The 17,500-nt window shown below is 45.3% G+C and overlaps 3 protein-coding genes across 3 annotated transcripts in view; all 3 read right to left on the bottom strand.

Moving 5' to 3' along the window:
- LOC310820000 (gamma-glutamylaminecyclotransferase C-like) overlaps positions 1 to 17,500 on the bottom strand; it is a 268,729-nt gene that overhangs the window by 97,533 nt on the left and 153,696 nt on the right. The window lies entirely within an intron of this gene.
- The window catches only part of LOC310819510 (GTPase IMAP family member 8-like), a 30,205-nt gene that overhangs the window by 8,667 nt on the left and 4,038 nt on the right, over positions 1 to 17,500 (bottom strand). The window contains exons 3-8 of the mRNA XM_083690812.1: positions 13,538 to 13,576; positions 13,401 to 13,428; positions 12,480 to 13,181; positions 11,524 to 12,219; positions 10,480 to 11,157; positions 10,099 to 10,188 (exon numbers count right to left, since the gene is read on the bottom strand). Of these exons, the coding sequence (XP_083546938.1) occupies positions 10,099 to 10,188; positions 10,480 to 11,157; positions 11,524 to 12,219; positions 12,480 to 13,181; positions 13,401 to 13,428; positions 13,538 to 13,576 (2,233 nt within the window). The remainder of the gene's footprint in view (positions 1 to 10,098; positions 10,189 to 10,479; positions 11,158 to 11,523; positions 12,220 to 12,479; positions 13,182 to 13,400; positions 13,429 to 13,537; positions 13,577 to 17,500) is intronic.
- LOC310819936 (UDP-glucuronosyltransferase 2C1-like) lies at positions 3,287 to 6,104 on the bottom strand. The gene is made up of 2 exons (XM_083691363.1): positions 6,082 to 6,104; positions 3,287 to 4,912 (listed from the first exon to the last, which is right to left on the bottom strand). Exon 2 carries the CDS (start codon positions 4,895 to 4,897, stop codon positions 3,299 to 3,301), a length of 1,599 nt encoding a protein of 532 aa, XP_083547489.1. The 5' UTR covers positions 4,898 to 4,912; positions 6,082 to 6,104; the 3' UTR covers positions 3,287 to 3,298.

Genomic DNA, 17,500 nt, shown 5'->3' on the forward strand with positions numbered 1-17,500 from the left:
CATCATCTATGAAAACATTTAATTTGATGTAGGCCTGGTGTAACCTCTTCACATGGCCCTGGTTCTGGAGCATCAACTCCAACCTTTACACAGACAAATGAACCAGTCGCCATTTTATCTCATCAACCAATCACAGCAGCACCATCCTCAGCTCTGAGAGACGGAGGGAGGCACCTGTGCAGTATGAAATAAACACCCCATAATCAGCTGAGCTGAAGCATATGAAATGACACAGGGTGCATCACACTACTGTCATGGCCCCATCTGGACACTAGGGGGCGGCAGTGACCATCCCATGAGCTCTGCCACAACAGGTGCAGCATTTCAGTTCACGACTGCTGTCATAACAGACATTTCAATTGAGTAATAATAGAATCTATTTCAATGAAGTTGTTTCACATGTGTTTGGGTTTCATTAGGCTTTTAAAATAGGTCTTAGGTCATTAAAATCTTAACATATTTTCATAACAATTCTCATGAATGCATTATTAAATTATGGTTAGACAATTCAAATCAATTAACTCTCAAATACCAATATAAACTTTTGTCCAGGTTTATGATTGGGTACAAAAGTGGTTCAGTTTTGACATTAAGAGTTTACCTGGATGACTCAGTGTGGCCATTGTTGTAACTTCAAGGACACGTGAGGAAGATCAGGTATGGAGTTCGACTGGTGTGCAGTGTGATAGTGATCAGGCAGCCAGCAGGTAGGGTTGGGCCGACATACCTGGGGAGCGAGGCCAGGTAATGACTGATCACGTTGCTCCGCGGGACTTTGGCCTTCACCTCACCGAGTTAGGGTGAGCGAACACAAGACTCCAAACGCGGTCTGGGGAAAGCAAAGAGCCAAGATATGAGATATTTAGACCAGCTCTATATCGGTAAAGATTGATTGTTTAAATCAAAAGCAAGGAAGTGTGAATGAAGACATATCCTCTAGTCAGAATGCAACTGTCTCAGGTGAGGTACAGGTTTCTAGTGTAGTCTTCACACACCCTAACCCTACCCTAACCCTAACCCTACCCTAACCCTAACCCTACCCTAACCCTAACCCTACCCTAACCCTACCCTAACCCTAACCATACCCTAACCGTCACCATAGACCTAACCCTATCACCAACAACAGTGAAAAAGTTATGACTCGACAACAATTGAGCAAGACAAGCAACAGAAAGATATGTTCAAACTGTTCATACCTTCTCTCTCAGCAGCTGCAGGACGAACGGAGGAATCAAATGAAGAAGTAGTGATGTGATACTTTAGTAGTGATCTGGACTTTGTAGCTGCAGTAAAACCTCCTGGGTGGGGCTCAGTAAACCTCTGGAGTGAGTCACAGTAAAACCTCCTGGGTGGGGCACAGTAAACCTCTGGAGTGAGTCACAGTAAAACCTCCTGGGTGGGGCTCAGTAAACCTCTGGAGTGAGTCACAGTAAAACCTCCTGGGTGGGGCTCAGTAAACCTCTGGAGTGAGTCACAGTAAAACCTCCTGGGTGGGGCTCAGTAAACCTCTGGAGTGAGTCACAGTAAAACCTCCTGGGTGGGGCTCAGTAAACCTCTGGAGTGAGTCCCAACCAGCCCCATAGACTGAGGGAGCTACAGTAAAACCTCCTGGGTGGGGCTCAGTAAACCTCTGGAGTGAGTCCCAACCAGCCCCATAGACTGAGGGAGCTACAGTAAAACCTCCTGGGTGAGGCTCAGTAAACCTCTGGAGTGAGTCCCAACCAGCCCCATAGACTGAGGGAGCTACAGTAAAACCTCCTGGGTGAGGCTCAGTAAACCTCTGGAGTGAGTCCCAACCAGCCCCATAGACTGAGGGAGCTACAGTAAAACCTCCTGGGTGGGGCACAGTAAACCTCTGGAGTGAGTCCCAACCAGCCCCATAGACTGAGGGAGCTCTGAGTTTACACATTAACAGAGTTGAAGGATAAATCTACAGACAGATAGGCCCATGCAAACTGATAAAGTAATTTATCACTAATAAACCCAATTCATATTGACATGTAATAAGGTTAGCCTATGGTACTATGCCCTTGATAGCAGCTAGGTTAAATATGTGCCCAGTCTGCAAGAAATACAAGCTAACCTGTTTATTTGACACTTTATACCACACTCAACCTCCTGATAAAGTATATTACCCAATTTATATTGACTTGTAATAAGGTTAGCCTTATGACAAGTTTAGCCTTCTCTGGAGATCTCTCTCTCTCCCTCTGCCCCCCCTCACCTCCTCCCTCGCTCTCTACATCTCTCTCTTGGCCTGACTTCTCTTGGCCTTCTCAGCCTCCAGCTCAGCCTCTTTGGCCTCCATCAGCGTCCTCCACTTGTCCTCGATCTTGTTCTAGACAGGTGCAGGGTTTCTGCCCTGTGGCTGACCCTCTGCTGCTCTCCTGTGGCTGACCCTCTGCTGCTCTCCTGTGGCTGACCCTCTGCTGCTCTCCTGTGGCTGACCCTCTGCTTCTCTCCTGTGGCTGACCCTCTGCTGCTCTCCTGTGGCTGACCCTCTGCTGCTCTCCTGTGGCTGACCCTCTGCTGCTCTCCTGTGGCTGACCCTCTGCTGCTCTCCTGTGGCTGACCCTCTGCTGCTCTCAGATGTGTGTTTGGGTGTTTTATGGGGGGTTGAGACAAGAGCAGAGCATAACAGCATTGAGCTGTGCAACAAATAGCAATTAAACTTAAAAAACATCTCTCTTTTATACAGATGTTGTGATCTTGCTGGTTTTGAAGGAAGAATCTGGACCACGTATATCAGGGAGAGAAGTCTTGACCTTTATTTCAGTATGACAGGAACCAGTACAGTTAATGTTACTTCTGGCCTTATCTTTATTATGAAACAGGTTTCAGCAGGCAACATGTAAACGTAGGACAAATGTTTTTCAATGAAGGAATGATTTATTCTACATAAAGCTCAGTATACAATGATCCAGTGATTACAGCTGCATGTACAACTTAAAAACATCTCTCTTTTATACAGGTATGATTACTGTATGTAAAAACAATAAAACAATCAAAAAATAATTCTTGGCTCTCTAAATCTGAGATGAGATTTATCTGCTCTGTCTGGCCATGCTGGAACATGATCACCTGCAATGCCCTCGTCATAGTTAAGATGGATAAACACCACAGGTCTAGAAATGTTATGATCAGATAATGTTTCACATCAAGGAGAGGAGAACCTTCCATACAAGATGGAATGGCTAATGGCTTTCACATGAAATGATTTAAATGATTTCACCATAAAGCATCAAGCTTAAATGGAATAGTATTGGGGAATATGAAAGTAAACGTGTGTGTTCATGTTTTACTCATGTTTAATTTTCTTTCTAAAACACATCCTGCAGCATAAGAATCTGATAACAGCTACAGTAGTCAGCAGAAGAAGCAGCACCACAGCCAATAAGAACACAGCTACGTCTACAGAGTGGTAGGAGTACCAAGGCATTCTGTAGGACTCTGTGCGCAGGTGAGCAGCACCCTTGTGTCTCATGACAAACTCAATCCAGAAGAGGGCGCTGTCTAGTGGTTTCATTGGCGTGTCCCTGTGTAGCCTGGAGAGCCTCTGCATGTTCAGTCTGTAGGACGGCTCATGTAGTACTTCTTGTATGGCCTTAAGGAAGTTATTGTTCTTGTCCACTGTGGCCACAGATAACATCTTTCCTGCTCCTCTCTCTTTCAGACGAAGGAGGTTGTCATACTGGTCAAAAAACAGAGGAAGGCCCACAACAGGGACTCCATGGTATATGGCCTCTTGAAGTCCATTTGTTCCTCCATGAGCTACAAACAGCCTGGTCTTGGGGTGTCCTAATAGATCATTCTGAGGCATCCAGTCCACTAGTAAGGTGTTGTTGCCCAGAGTAGCAGGCCTGTCTCCCTTGTGCCTCCAGATGACCTTCTGAGGCAGTTGGGCAAAAGCAGCAGCGATCTCATTTGTTATGTCACTTGGAAATTCACTGACAAAAGTCCCCAAAGACATGATAATGAGTCCATGTTCTCCTGAGCTCTGAACAAACTCCTCCAGGTCTTGGGGAAGAGGCTTGGCAGGTTTGCATTGGAACCCTCCCATATAGATAACATTGGGCATGGTGGGGCGAGGGAACTCAAACACAAAGTCAACTCTCATCAGCCAAAGGTCTGCCCCCTGTAATAACTCATAGAAATTGACACCTGGAAAATACTCATCACAAACAGCCTGGTATTGTGGCCCGATTAAGAACCTGCCCTGAGCTTCCATCAGCATGTAGAAAAGCATGTTCTTTACTCTCTCTACGAAAGTCATTTTGTCCGAGAGTCCTGATCCTGTCATTGGTATGTACGATAAGGGGGAAGGTGCAACGGCTAAATGTCCCTCTCCACTGGTTACCCAGCGCACATTATAGACTAGAGGTAACTGGAGGTAGTGAGCTACCAAAATACCTGCTCCCCACGCGGGGTCGGTGAGCACGAGGTCATACTGACTCTCCTTCAGCCTGCCCATCAAATCCTTGTCTTTAAACATAGTTGTTGCCATTTCACACACCATTTCAGGGACTTTACCCGCAAAGTTCAATATCTCCATCTGCAAATTGAAAAAATTCAACGCAGAGCTTTTACCTCTCTCTATGTCAATGACTTTCGCAATTATTGAGTTCACAAAGTCAACATCAAAGCCCTCTATAACAGGTATTGTAATTGAGTTGTAATATGTAGATTCCTCTTTAATGTACCAGCTTTTGGATGACCGTACCACCGTAACCGTGTGTCCCTGAGAGTGAAGGGCCTTGATGAAGATGTCCATGTTCACCCAATGACTTCCCTCTAGAGAAAAGACCAGAACCTTCCCACCATGGCAAGCTGGCCAAGAAGCCATCAAACACGTCACCAGAAGACTCCACGTGAACATGCTCCAAAGATGGTCCGCCATCCTTCATTTACAGTGCTGGAAAAGGGGAAATATTGTCACGTTATTTACATAGCTAAGCATTTTCAAACATGTTTCTACATTTTTTGTGCAGCAAGACAAAGTTCCCTTCTTTATGCCAGGGCCTCACATAGAACATGTAAGCATGTCTATTATATTATGTAATATTATTATATTAGTATGTATATATACGCTTAGATATTGATTATTTTGCATATAGAGTCACAGTTGTGCTGGATTTGGCCTGGCGGGTTTACCTGCCGTCACTCGTGTGCACGTGATTGTTCACGCGTAAGACTCGGGTTTGATTCCCGGCTTCGACCTTTCTGTCCGGTAATCTACCTCAGTCTCTCTACAATTCCTGCTACGTAACAAGTCTGTCAATGAAAAGTACGAATGAAGGGTGTTCCCAATATTCCACTCGGTTAATACTCTCCCGTTATTTGATCTCTCGTGAAATGCAATAGTAAAAAAAAGTAATTGATTAATTTCACATGTTCCAACATGTGAATATGTTTGGTGCTGGGAGGAGATTAAGACAAATAATACGGTGGAACTCCTGTTAGACATTAGAGTTAACATCGGACCTATGTATCACCATGACTAGGCTAACCACTTAGATTAACTGCTCTTTTTACAGTAAAAAAACAAAACGCATGATCAGGTTTACTCACGGGTGAATCCGTCAATGTTTAAACTGCCGCTCATGTATGAACTTAAACTTGGGAGTCTGTGTGGTCAGTTTTCGTCTATTTCAAAGGAGTTGAAGTTCATAGATGAAGCTCAAAGTTCTGCTCTTATCAACACATGCATTTTCTTAAAGAGACAGTTAGTTTACAGTTGATTTAAAGTACCTATACCACCGAATAATCTCTTTAATAGTATCCCTAATCTATGGTTAAAGCTTTGCTAATTAACAACTTCATATTTGGCAGAAATATTTATCTTACTGTAACTGACGGTTTAAAATCTGTTCAAATTACACTTTCGCTTGTTGGTGTTCTCTCAACATCACAGGTTGGTGCAGAATGATTAGATATCCAGTATATTTAAGAGGTTCTTGGGTTGTTGTTTACCGTACCGCTGCCACCATTTGTGACTGGTCGTTACTTCTACAACACGCAGTGAAATACCATGAATGACATCCAGAACTAAAACTAATAATTAGCCGTGATGATGTCATGCACCTCAAACAGGTCTTTGTTACGACACACAGTCAGTGACCCTGTTCAAGGGTTGCTGCTCTCCTGTGGCTGGCCCTCTGCTGCTCTCCTGTGGCTGACCCTCTGCTGCTCTCCTGTGGCTGACCCTCTGCTGCTCTCCTGTGGCTGACCCTCTGCTGCTCTCCTGTGGCTGGTCCTCTGCTGCTCTCCTGTGGCTGGTCCTCTGCTGCTCTCCTGTGGCTGACCCTCTGCTGCTCTCCTGTGGCTGACCCTCTGCTGCTCTCCTGTGGCTGGTCCTCTGCTGCTCTCCTGTGGCTGGTCCTCTGCTGCTCCTGTGGCTGACCCTCTGCTGCTCTCCTGTGGCTGACCCTCTGCTGCTCTCCTGTGGCTGACCCTCTGCTGCCCTCCTGTGGCTGACCCTCTGCTGCTCTCAGATGTGTGTGTTTGGGTGTTTTATGGGGGGTCGAGACAAGAGCAGAGCATAACAGCAGTGAGCTGTGCAACAAATACCAAAAAACTCACAACGCTCTACAGCATGTTTTTATGATGCCTTGTCCTTAACAATGTTTTTATGGTGCCTTGTCCTCAACAATGTTTTTGAGAAACAAGTGATTATTCAGTGTAAGAATGTATTACATGCCATTAAATGTCTAGCTGCAGTGTATAACCTCCCGTTAGATTACGTCCCACCCCGTCTATTTTAAATATTACAGTTATTCTGGGCATCTTGCTCACTGTTTTGAGTAAGTGATATGGAGCCATTTTTAAGAGAAAAGGTATGTTACTTCTGGCCTTATCTTTATTATAAAACAGGTTTCAGCAGGCAACATGTAAATGCAGACAAATGTTTTTCAATAAAGAAATGATTTATTCTACATAAAGCTCAGTATACAATGATCCAGTGATTACAGCTGCATGTACAACTTAAAAACATCTCTCTTTTATACAGGCATGATTATTGTATGTAAAAACAATAAAACAATAACAAAATAATCCTTGGCTCTCCAGAGGTGAGATGAGATTTACAGAAACCAAGCTGTCATTTTGTCGTTTCTGTCAGGTCAACAGCAGTGGTCTACTGTTAGATTTCTTTACATTTACTTTTACATTGATGGCATTTAGCAGACGCCTTTATCCAAAGCGACTTACAACAAATACATTTGTTTAAGTAAGTGAATCATCTATCCATCAGTCATCACAAGATAAAGTAATCAATGCTCAGACCAGGGGCCATAGGCAGTCACAATGCTAGAAGAACATTATTATTATTTGATTTTTTTAACAAGAGAAAAACTTGTACAGGGGGGTAGTGGGGAGGTCTCTAGGGTTGGGGTTAGGGTTAGTACAGGGGGTAATGTGGGTGAAGAGGTCTCTAAGGTTGGGGTTAGGGTTAGTACAGGGGGGTAGTGGGGGTGAAGAGGTCTCTAGGGTTGGGGTTAGGGTTATATAGTATATAGTGAAATGTATATAGTGTATATAGTGAAATGCAAAAGTGACAGTGCCACAGAGTAGTGCAACAATAAGTTTTAAAATAGAATAAAATAAAATAAAATAGAAGTAATAAAAAATATAAACAGTATGAACAGTATGAACAGTATAAACAGTATAAACAGTATAAGCAGTATAAACAGCGGTGAAGCAATGTACACAATGGAAGAGCAATATAGAATGGCCATGACAGGTTGACAGTACAGATAATTATGTGTGTGCAGATGTGTTATGATGTCAGTGGGTGTGTGAGTGACTTGAGGGGGGCACTGGTGGGGTCATCGTTGATGATCCTGATGGCATGGGGGAAGAAACTCAGTCTTAGTCTCTCTGTTCTTGCTGCATGACAGCGATGGCGTTTGCCTGACCGCAGCAGCTGGAACAGTCCGTTTTTCGGGTGGTGAGGGTCCTTCATTATCCTGTAGGCTCTGGTCCTACACCTCCTGGTGTACAGGACATGGAGAGGGGGGGTTGGAGCTCCCATGGTCTTTTCTGCCAGGCGTACCACCTTTTGCAGAGCTCGCCTGTCCTGGGCCGTGCTGTTACCGTACTAGACGGTGATGTTGCCAACCAGGATGCTCTCCACAGCTCCAGAGTAGAAGGACTGAAGGATCCTCCGGGAGACTTTAAATTTCCTCAGCTGCCTGAGATGGAACAGGCGTTGCCTTGCCTTTCCCACCAGTGTACTGATGTGGGTAGTCCAGGTCAGGTCTTCTGTGATGTGGACTCCCAGGTATTTAAAACTGCTCACCCTGTCCACAGCAGTCCCACCGATGTCCAGCGGCGTGTAGGTCCTTGGATGTTGTGCTCTCCTGAAGTCCACAATCAGCTCCTTTGTCTTGGAGACATTCAGGATGAGGCTATTCTCCTGACACCAGAGTGACAGGTCTGCCGCCTCGTCCAGGTAGGCTTCCTCATTGTTATCTGAGATCAGCCCCACCACAACTGTGTCGTCCTCAAACTTGATGATGGAGTTGTCGCTGGACTTAGCCACACAGTTGTGGGTGTACAGGGAGTAGAGGAGGGGGCTAAGGATGCAGCCCTGGGGGGACCCTGTGCTCAGGATGAGTATGCTGGAGGTGTGTCTACCCACCCTGACCACCTGTGGCCTGGCCGTCAGGAAGTCCAGGATCCAGGCACACAGGGTTCAGTCCTAATCCAATCATCTTTTCAGCCAGTCTGGTGGGGACTATGGTGTTGAACGCTGAGCTGTAATCTATAAACAGCATTCTCACATAGTCTCACTTCTGACTGTCAAGGTGAGAGAGTGGTGTGGAGGACCTGAGAGACTGCATCGTCCGTGGATCTATTTGGTCTGTATGCGATCTGCAGTGGGTCCAAGGTCGGAGGGAGGGAGGAGCAGATGTATTGCTTAATCAGCCTCTCAAAGCACTTCATGACCACTGAGGTTAGAGCCACGGGTCTGTAGTCATTCAAGCAGGCTGGGGAGGTGATTTTGAGCACAGGGACGATGGAGGATCTTTTAAAACAGGTGGGAACTACAGAATTAGCCAGTGATAGGTTGAATATGGTAGTAAACACAGGAGCTAGCTGGTTAGCACAGGTCTTGAGTACTCTCCCAGGTATGCCATCCGGGCCAGCAGCCTTCCTAGTGTTCACCTTCAGCAGAGCCCTCCTCACGTCGTGTTCCGTCACGGAGAGTGCTTGCTCTGCCCCAGCGTGTGAACTCCCATCAGCCGCGCTAGCCAGTACTCTGACGTTGTTGTTGTTAGCTGGCGTGCTAGCGGTGGTGTTGCCAGCCTCAAACCGTGCATAAAAAGAGTTCAGGTCTTCGGCTAGGGAGGCATCTGCACTTCCGGTTGAGGGGGGTACGTTCCGGTAGTCTGTAATAGACCGTAGTCCTCGCCATAGGCCCCTGGTGTCGTTGTTCTCCATCTGCGACTGCATTCTGTCCGCATAGTTAGTACAGGGGGGTAGTGGGGGTGAAGAGGTCTCTAGGGTTGGGGTTAGTACAGGGAGGTAGTGGGGGTGAAGAGGTCTTAGGAGGGACTGTTAAGATGTAGCTTGGAGAGATGGGTCTTCAATCTACGGCGGAAGATCGGTAGTGACTCTGCAGTCCTGACATCAGTGGGAAGCTCATTCCACCAGTGGGGTGCTGGAGATCTTCCTTTTCTTGGCCAGTGACTCATCCACTGATGCAACCTCAGATACCAGCTCAGAATCATACCCAGTGTCCGGTCTGCTGCCTCCACTCACTGTACAACAACAACACAACAACAACACAACAACAACACAACAACAACAACAACAACAACAACAAACACAACAACAACAACAACACAACAACAACAACAACAACAACAACACAACAACAACAAACACAACAACAACAACAACAACACAACAACACAACAACAGCAGATCAGACTCTGGGGAAGCTTTGCTGGCACACTGGAAGCACTACAGTATATCAGGTATATACGTATGCATGTATGTGATGGAAGGGAGGTGTTAACTGAGACATAATTCTAATTGATATTATTATTATTGCTATTTTCCTTGCTATTGATAACATTATTCTTCCATACTCACTGTTTGGAGGAATAAACACCATGCTCCCAGCTGCTTTAGGTGTCACTGATCCAACCTCAGAGCCAGACTCTGTTCTGCTGCCTCCACTCACTGAACAACAACAACATCATCAACAACAACAACAACAACAACAACAACAACAACAACAACAACAACAGATTGTGGGGAAGCTAGCATGATGTCAGAAAGCTTGGTCTTCCTGATATCTGCAATAGTCTGCGACTGTTTGTGGTCATTATACCATGTCATTAATATGTCTGAATGAAAGGGAGAAGCCAACTGAAACAATTTAAACTAAATATTTTAATGACGACGTAATGATATTTTAAGGACAGTGTATGATCTTCATTCAGGAAGGTTAGTCGGTAGAACCATACTCACTGTTTGGAGGTTTTAGGTATTTGCTCCTCGCTCCTCTAGGTGCCAGTGAAAGATTCTTCAATCCCGCCTCTCGTTCTCTTACAGGGTAAAACACATCTCCACTGTTTACTGCCACCATCTCTTCTATCTTCTCCAGCAGCTCTGTGACCTGAGAGCCATCGCCCCTGTTCTTATTGTTGAAGACATGATACCTGTTCCCACATTTCTCAATCAGCCACTGGAGGGCCTTCCCTTCACTCTCAATGTGCTGCTCAATGGTCTTGTCTCCCAGACAGTCCCCAGAGGTGAACAGCACTATAGTGTGACTCCAGACTCCCTCACTGAGAAGCTCCAGGTGTGCCTCTGCAGCATTGGCCTCATCCTCTTCGAATGAAACATCCCCTGGTATGACCAGGAGGAGAGTGTGAGGTCCTGGGGGACACTGAGACACACTGCGTACGATCTCCTGTTTAACCAGCTCAGGAGTCTCCTCTACAGGAGCATACGGCAACCAGCCTGGAGTGTCGACCACAGTGACCTGCCTTCCTGCTACCTGTCCCTGTCTCTTCATACACTGAGGAGCAGCTTTCCTCAGGTCAAACTCCTCTCTGCCCAGGATGGTGTTTCCTGCTGACCTCTTCCCTGCTCCTGTGCACCCCAGCATCACAATTCTTAGCTCTGAGAGATGGAAGGAGTCATCTGGTTGATAGAGAGAGAGAGACAGACAGAGAGAGAGAAAGTTAGGAACACACACACACACACACACACACACACACACACACACACACACACACAGCATATTATCTCCCCATTGAACATTCTTTAGAACACCCTTGTGTCATTTGGAGCATATGATTACATGCTGTATAAGATATTATGGATGATATTTTGACTGCACATATATTTCACATGCATTAGAGGGTTGAAAATCAGATCATCTAACCCTAGCGTTGAAAAGTGATTTTAAAGATGTCAACCCCTCAGCCACTGACTATGACAGTGATCAGATATCAACTTTTCCTTCAGAACAGTTGACACTTTAACCATGAGTAACAATGATCTCACCTACGAATGTCCTGTGGATCTCTCTCTGTTTCATCACCTTCACCTGCCTCTGTTTTGCTCTCTCTTCTTTTGGTTTTCTCCACACTTCTATTCTCTTTACTATCTTTCTCTCTATCTCATAATGGCCTCCTCTGTTTCCTGCCACCATCTCCTCTATCTTCTCCAGCAGCTCTGTGACCTGAGTAACATCACCCCTGTTTTCATTGTCGAAGACATGATACCTGTTCCCACATTTGTCAACAAGCCACTGGAGGGCCTTCCCTCTCTCAATGTGCTGCTTAATGGTCTTGTCTCCCAGATTTTCCCCATGAGTGAACAGCACTATAGTGTGACTCCAGACTCTCTCACTGAGAAGCTCCAGGTGTCCCTCTACTGATCTTCTCTCTTCCTCATTGAATGAATCACCTACTTCTATGACCAGGAGGAGAGTGTGAGGTCCTGGAGGACACAGAGACACACTGCGTACAATCTCCTGTTTAACCAGCTCAGGAGTGTCCTCTACAGGGGCATACGGCAACCAGCCTGGAGTGTCGACCACAGTGACCTGCCTCCCTGCTACCTGTCCCTGTATCTTCACACACTGAGTTATCTTCCCCTTGTCAAACTCCTTGCTGCCCAGGATAGTGTTTCCTGCTGAAGACTTCCCTGCTCCTCTCCACCCCAGCAGCACAATCCTCAGCTCTGAGTGGGAATCACCTGGTAGACAGAGAGAGAGAGAACAAATCATTGTATTCTTCCCAGCTCACAACAAAAGTCTGTGTGTGTGTGTGTGTTCCTATTCAAAATTATGTGACAGAACACTCATATTAATGGTTAATTGTCTTAAAATAACATGCCGATTTTCATTTCACACAAAACATATTTTTTCAATGTTTCTATCCATGTCATGAACACAATAGCATAATTAGCATGAAGTAAAAAAAAACAACAGGATCATGACTCATCAATAAACTCACCCTTTAGTGATCTGAGGGTCTCTCTCTGTTTCTGCACCTTCATCAGTCTCTGTGCTGCTCTCTCTTCCTCTGCCCTCATTCTCTCTTCTATCATCTCTATTCTCTCTCTCTCCATCTCATAATGGCCTCCTCTGTTTCCTGCCACCATCTCCTCTATCTTCTCCAGCAGCTCTGTGACCTGAGTAACATCACCCCTGTTCTTATTGTCGAAGACATGATACCTGTTCCCGCATTTCTCAACAAGCCACTGGAGGGCCTTCCCTTCACTCTCAATGTACTGCTCAATGGTTGTGTCTCCCAGACAGTCCCCAAAAGTGAACAGCACTATAGTGTGACTCCAGACTCTCTCACTGAGAAGCTCCAGGTGTCCCTCTACTGATCTTCTGTCTTTCTCAGTGAATGAATACCCCACACCTATGACCAGGAGGAGAGTGTGAGGTCCTGGAGGACACTGAGACACACAGCATACAATCTCCTGTTTAATCAGCTCAGGAGTCTTCTCTACACGGTAACGCGCCCACCAGCCTGGAGTGTCGACCACAGTGACCTGCCTCCCTGCTACCTGTCTCTGTCTCTTCACACACTGAGTAGTTATCATCCCCTGGTCAAACTCCTCGCTGCCCAGGATGGTGTTTCCTGCTGAAGACTTCCCTGCGAACCTGTACCCCAGCAGCACAATCCTCAGCTCTGAGTGGGAGTCACCTGGTAGACAGAGAGAGAGAGAATAAATCATTGTATTCTTCCCAGCTCACAACAAAAGTGTTTGTATGTGTGTGTGTGTGTATGTGTGTGTGTGTGTGTGTGTGTGTGTGTGTGTGTGTGTGTGTGTTTGTGTGTGTGTGTTCCTATTCAAAATTATGTGACAGAGCACTCATATTAATGGTTAATTGTCTTAAAATAACATGCCTATTGGCATTTCACACAAAACATATTTTTTCAATGTTTCTATCTGTGTCATGAACACAATCGCATAATTAACATAAAGTAAAAAAACATGCAGTATCATGACTCATCAATAAACTCACCCTTTAGTGATCTGAGGGTCTCTCTCTGTTTCCTGCCACCATCTCCTCTATCTTCTCCAGCAGCTCTGTGACCTGAGTAACATCACCCCTGTTCTTATTGTTGAAGACATGATACCTGTTCCCGCATTTGTCAACAAGCCACTGGAGGGCCTTCCCTTCTCTCTCAATGTGCTGCTCAATGGTTGTGTCCCCCAGACAGTCCCCATGAGTGAACAGCAGTATTGTGTGACTCCAGACTCTCTCACTGAGAAGTTCCATGTGTTCTTCTATTGATCGAACAGTCATGCTGAGTACATGAACAGCCATGCTGAGGACATGAACAGCCATGTTGAGGACATGAACAGTCATGCTGAGTACATGAACAGCCATGCTGAGTACATGAACAGTCCATTTTGGTATCATCTCTTTATGGTATGCTCTTGAAACGCCCTCCGCATTCACCATTAATATCAAAACAACTTTAGAATGTGACGGTTATGTTCTGACAGATTTGTGCATCTTATATCTATATTATATATATTATATATATATTATTATTATTATATCTGCACCCTTTAGAATCCTCAATGTTGCCCAACATCATCCATTTATGGCACGTCATCCATTTATGGTACATCATCCATTTATGGTATGGTACATCATCCATTTGTAGAAGAAAATACAGTTTTAAAGTTTATTTTCTGCAATTCTTTTCATTATATTAAATTGTGAAGCTGTTTTGAGATTACTATTGACTACTATCCCTGAGTAGATTACTATTGACTACTATCCACAAGTAGATTACTATTGACTACTATCCCTGAGTAGATTACTATTGACTTTTATCCCCGAGTAGATTACTATTGACTACTATCCACAAGTAGATTACTATTGACTACTATCCACAAGTAGATCACTATTGACTACTATCCCTGAGTAGATTACTATTGACTACTATCCCTGAGTAGATTACTATTGACTACTATCTCTGAGTAGATTACTATTGACTACTATCCACAAGTAGATTACTATTGACTACTATCCACAAGTAGATCATTATTGACTACTATCCACAAGTAGATTACTATTGACTACTATCCCTGAGTAGATTACTATTGACTACTATCCACAAGTAGATCATTATTGACTACTATCCACAAGTAGATTACTATTGACTACTATCCCTGAGTAGATTACTATTGACTACTATCCCTGAGTAGATTACTATTGACTACTATCCCTGAGTAGATTACTATTGACTCCTATCCCTGAGTAGATCACTATTGACTACTATCCCTGAGTAGATTACTATTGACTACTATCCCTGAGTAGATCACTATTGACTCCTATCCCTGAGTAGATTACTATTGACTACTATCCCTGAGTAGATTACTATTGACTTCTATCCACAAGTAGTTTGAACTGGGAAGAAACCATCAGTTTATGTAAATGGCCTGATTTTAAGCTTGAATATTAAATTGTGAAGGTTTTTGCAGACTACTAAAACTTCAAACATCATCTATAAAAACATTTAATTTGATGTAGGCCTGGTGTAACCTCTTCACATGGCCCAGGTTCTGGAGCATCAACTCCAACCTTTACACAGACAAATGAACCAGTCACCATTTTATCTCATCAACCAATCACAGCAGCACCATCCTCAGCCCTGAGAGACGGAGGGAGGCACCTGTGCAGTATGAAATAAACACCCCATAATCAGCTGAGATGAAGCATATGAAATGACACAGGGTGCATCACACTACTGTCATGGCCCCATCTGGACACTAGGGGGCGGCAGTGACCATCCCATGAGCTCTGCCACAACAGGTGCAGCATTTCAGTTCACGACTGCTGTCATAACAGACATTTCAGTTGAGTAATAATAGAATCTATTTCAATGAAGTTGTTTCACATGTGTTTGGGTTTCATTAGGCTTTTAAAATAGGTCTTAGGTCATTAAAATCTTAACATATTTTCATAACAATTCTCATGAATGCATTATTAAATTATGGTTAGACAATTCAAATCAATTAACTCTCAAATACCAATATAAACTTTTGTCCAGGTTTATGACTGGGTACAAAAGTGGTTCAGTTTTGACATTAAGAGTTTACCTGGATGACTCAGTGTGGCCATTGTTGTAACTTCAAGGACACGTGAGGAAGATGAGGTGTGGAGTTCCACTGGTGTGCAGTGTGATCGTGATCAGGCAGCCAGCAGGTAGGGTTGGGCCGACACACCCGGGGGGCGAGGCCAGGTAATGACTGATCACGTTGCTCCGCGGGACTTTGGCCTCACCTCACCGAGTTAGGGCGAGCGAACACAAGACTCCAAACGCGGTCTGGGGAAAGCAAAGAGTCAAGATATGAGATATTTAGACTAGCTGTATATCGGTAATGATTGATTGTTTAAATCAAAAGCAAGGAAGTGTGAATGAAGACATATCCTCTACTCAGAATGCAACTGTCTCAGGTGAGGTACAGGCCTCTAGTGTAGTCTTGACACACCCTAACCCTACCCTAACCCTAACCCTACCCTAACCCTACCCTAACCCTAACCCTACCCTAACCGTCACCATAGACCTAACCCTATCACCAACAACAACAACAACAACAACAACAACAACAGCGAAAAAGTTATGACTCGACAACAACTGAGCAAGACAAGCAACAGAAAGATATGTTCAAACTGTTCATACCTTCTCTCTCAGCAGCTGCAGGACGAACGGAGGAATCAAATGAAGAAGTAGTGATGTGATACTTTAGTAGTGATCTGGACTTTGTAGCTGCAGTAAAACCTCCTGGGTGGGGCTCAGTAAACCTCTGGAGTGAGTCACAGTAAAACCTCCTGGGTGGGGCTCAGTAAACCTCTGGAGTGAGTCACAGTAAAACCTCCTGGGTGAGGCTCAGTAAACCTCTGGAGTGAGTCACAGTAAAACCTCCTGGGTGAGGCTCAGTAAACCTCTGGAGTGAGTCACAGTAAAACCTCCTGGGTGAGGCTCAGTAAACCTCTGGAGTGAGTCACAGTAAAACCTCCTGGGTGAGGCTCAGTAAACCTCTGGAGTGAGTCCCAACCAGCCCCATAGACTGAGGGAGCTGCAGTAAAACCTCCTGGGTGGGGCTCAGTAAACCTCTGGAGTGAGTCACAGTAAAACCTCCTGGGTGAGGCTCAGTAAACCTCTGGAGTGAGTCCCAACCAGCCCCATAGACTGAGGGAGCTACAGTAAAACCTCCTGGGTGGGGCTCAGTAAACCTCTGGAGTGAGTCCCAACCAGCCCCATAGACTGAGGGAGCTACAGTAAAACCTCCTGGGTGGGGCTCAGTAAACCTCTGGAGTGAGTCCCAACCAGCCCCATAGACTGAGGGAGCTGCAGTAAAACCTCCTGGGTGGGGCTCAGTAAACCTCTGGAGTGAGTCACAGTAAAACCTCCTGGGTGGGGCTCAGTAAACCTCTGGAGTGAGTCACAGTAAAACCTCCTGGGTGAGGCTCAGTAAACCTCTGGAGTGAGTCCCAACCAGCCCCATAGACTGAGGGAGCTGCAGTAAAACCTCCTGGGTGAGGCTCAGTAAACCTCTGGAGTGAGTCCCAACCAGCCCCATAGACTGAGGGAGCTCTGAGTTTACACATTAACAGAGTTGAAGGATAAATCTACAGACAGATAGGCCCATGCAAACTGATAAAGTATGTTACCCAGTTTATATTGACTTGTAATAAGGTTAGCCTTATGACAAGGTTAGCCTTCTCTGGAGACCTCTCTCTCTCCCTCTGCCCCCCCTCACCTCCTCCCTTGCTCTCTACATCTCTCTCTTGGCCTGACTTCTCTTGGCCTTCTCAGCCTCCAGCTCAGCCTCTTTGGCCTCCATCAGCGTCCTCCACTTGTCCTCAATCTTGTTCTAGACAGGTGCAGGGTTTCTGCCCTGTGGCTGACCCTCTGCTGCTCTCCTGTGGCTGACCCTCTGCTGCTCTCCTGTGGCTGACCCTCTGCTGCTCTCCTGTGGCTGGCCCTCTGCTGCCCTC

The sequence above is a fragment of the Argentina silus genome, assembly GCF_951799395.1.
Source record: "Argentina silus genome assembly, chromosome: 19".
NCBI lineage: Eukaryota > Metazoa > Chordata > Actinopteri > Argentiniformes > Argentinidae > Argentina > Argentina silus.

Bases quoted from the DNA above. Each gene is read 5' to 3' on its own strand.
- LOC310819936 (XM_083691363.1), bottom strand. From the start codon at position 4,897: ATGGCGGACCATCTTTGGAGCATGTTCACGTGGAGTCTTCTGGTGACG.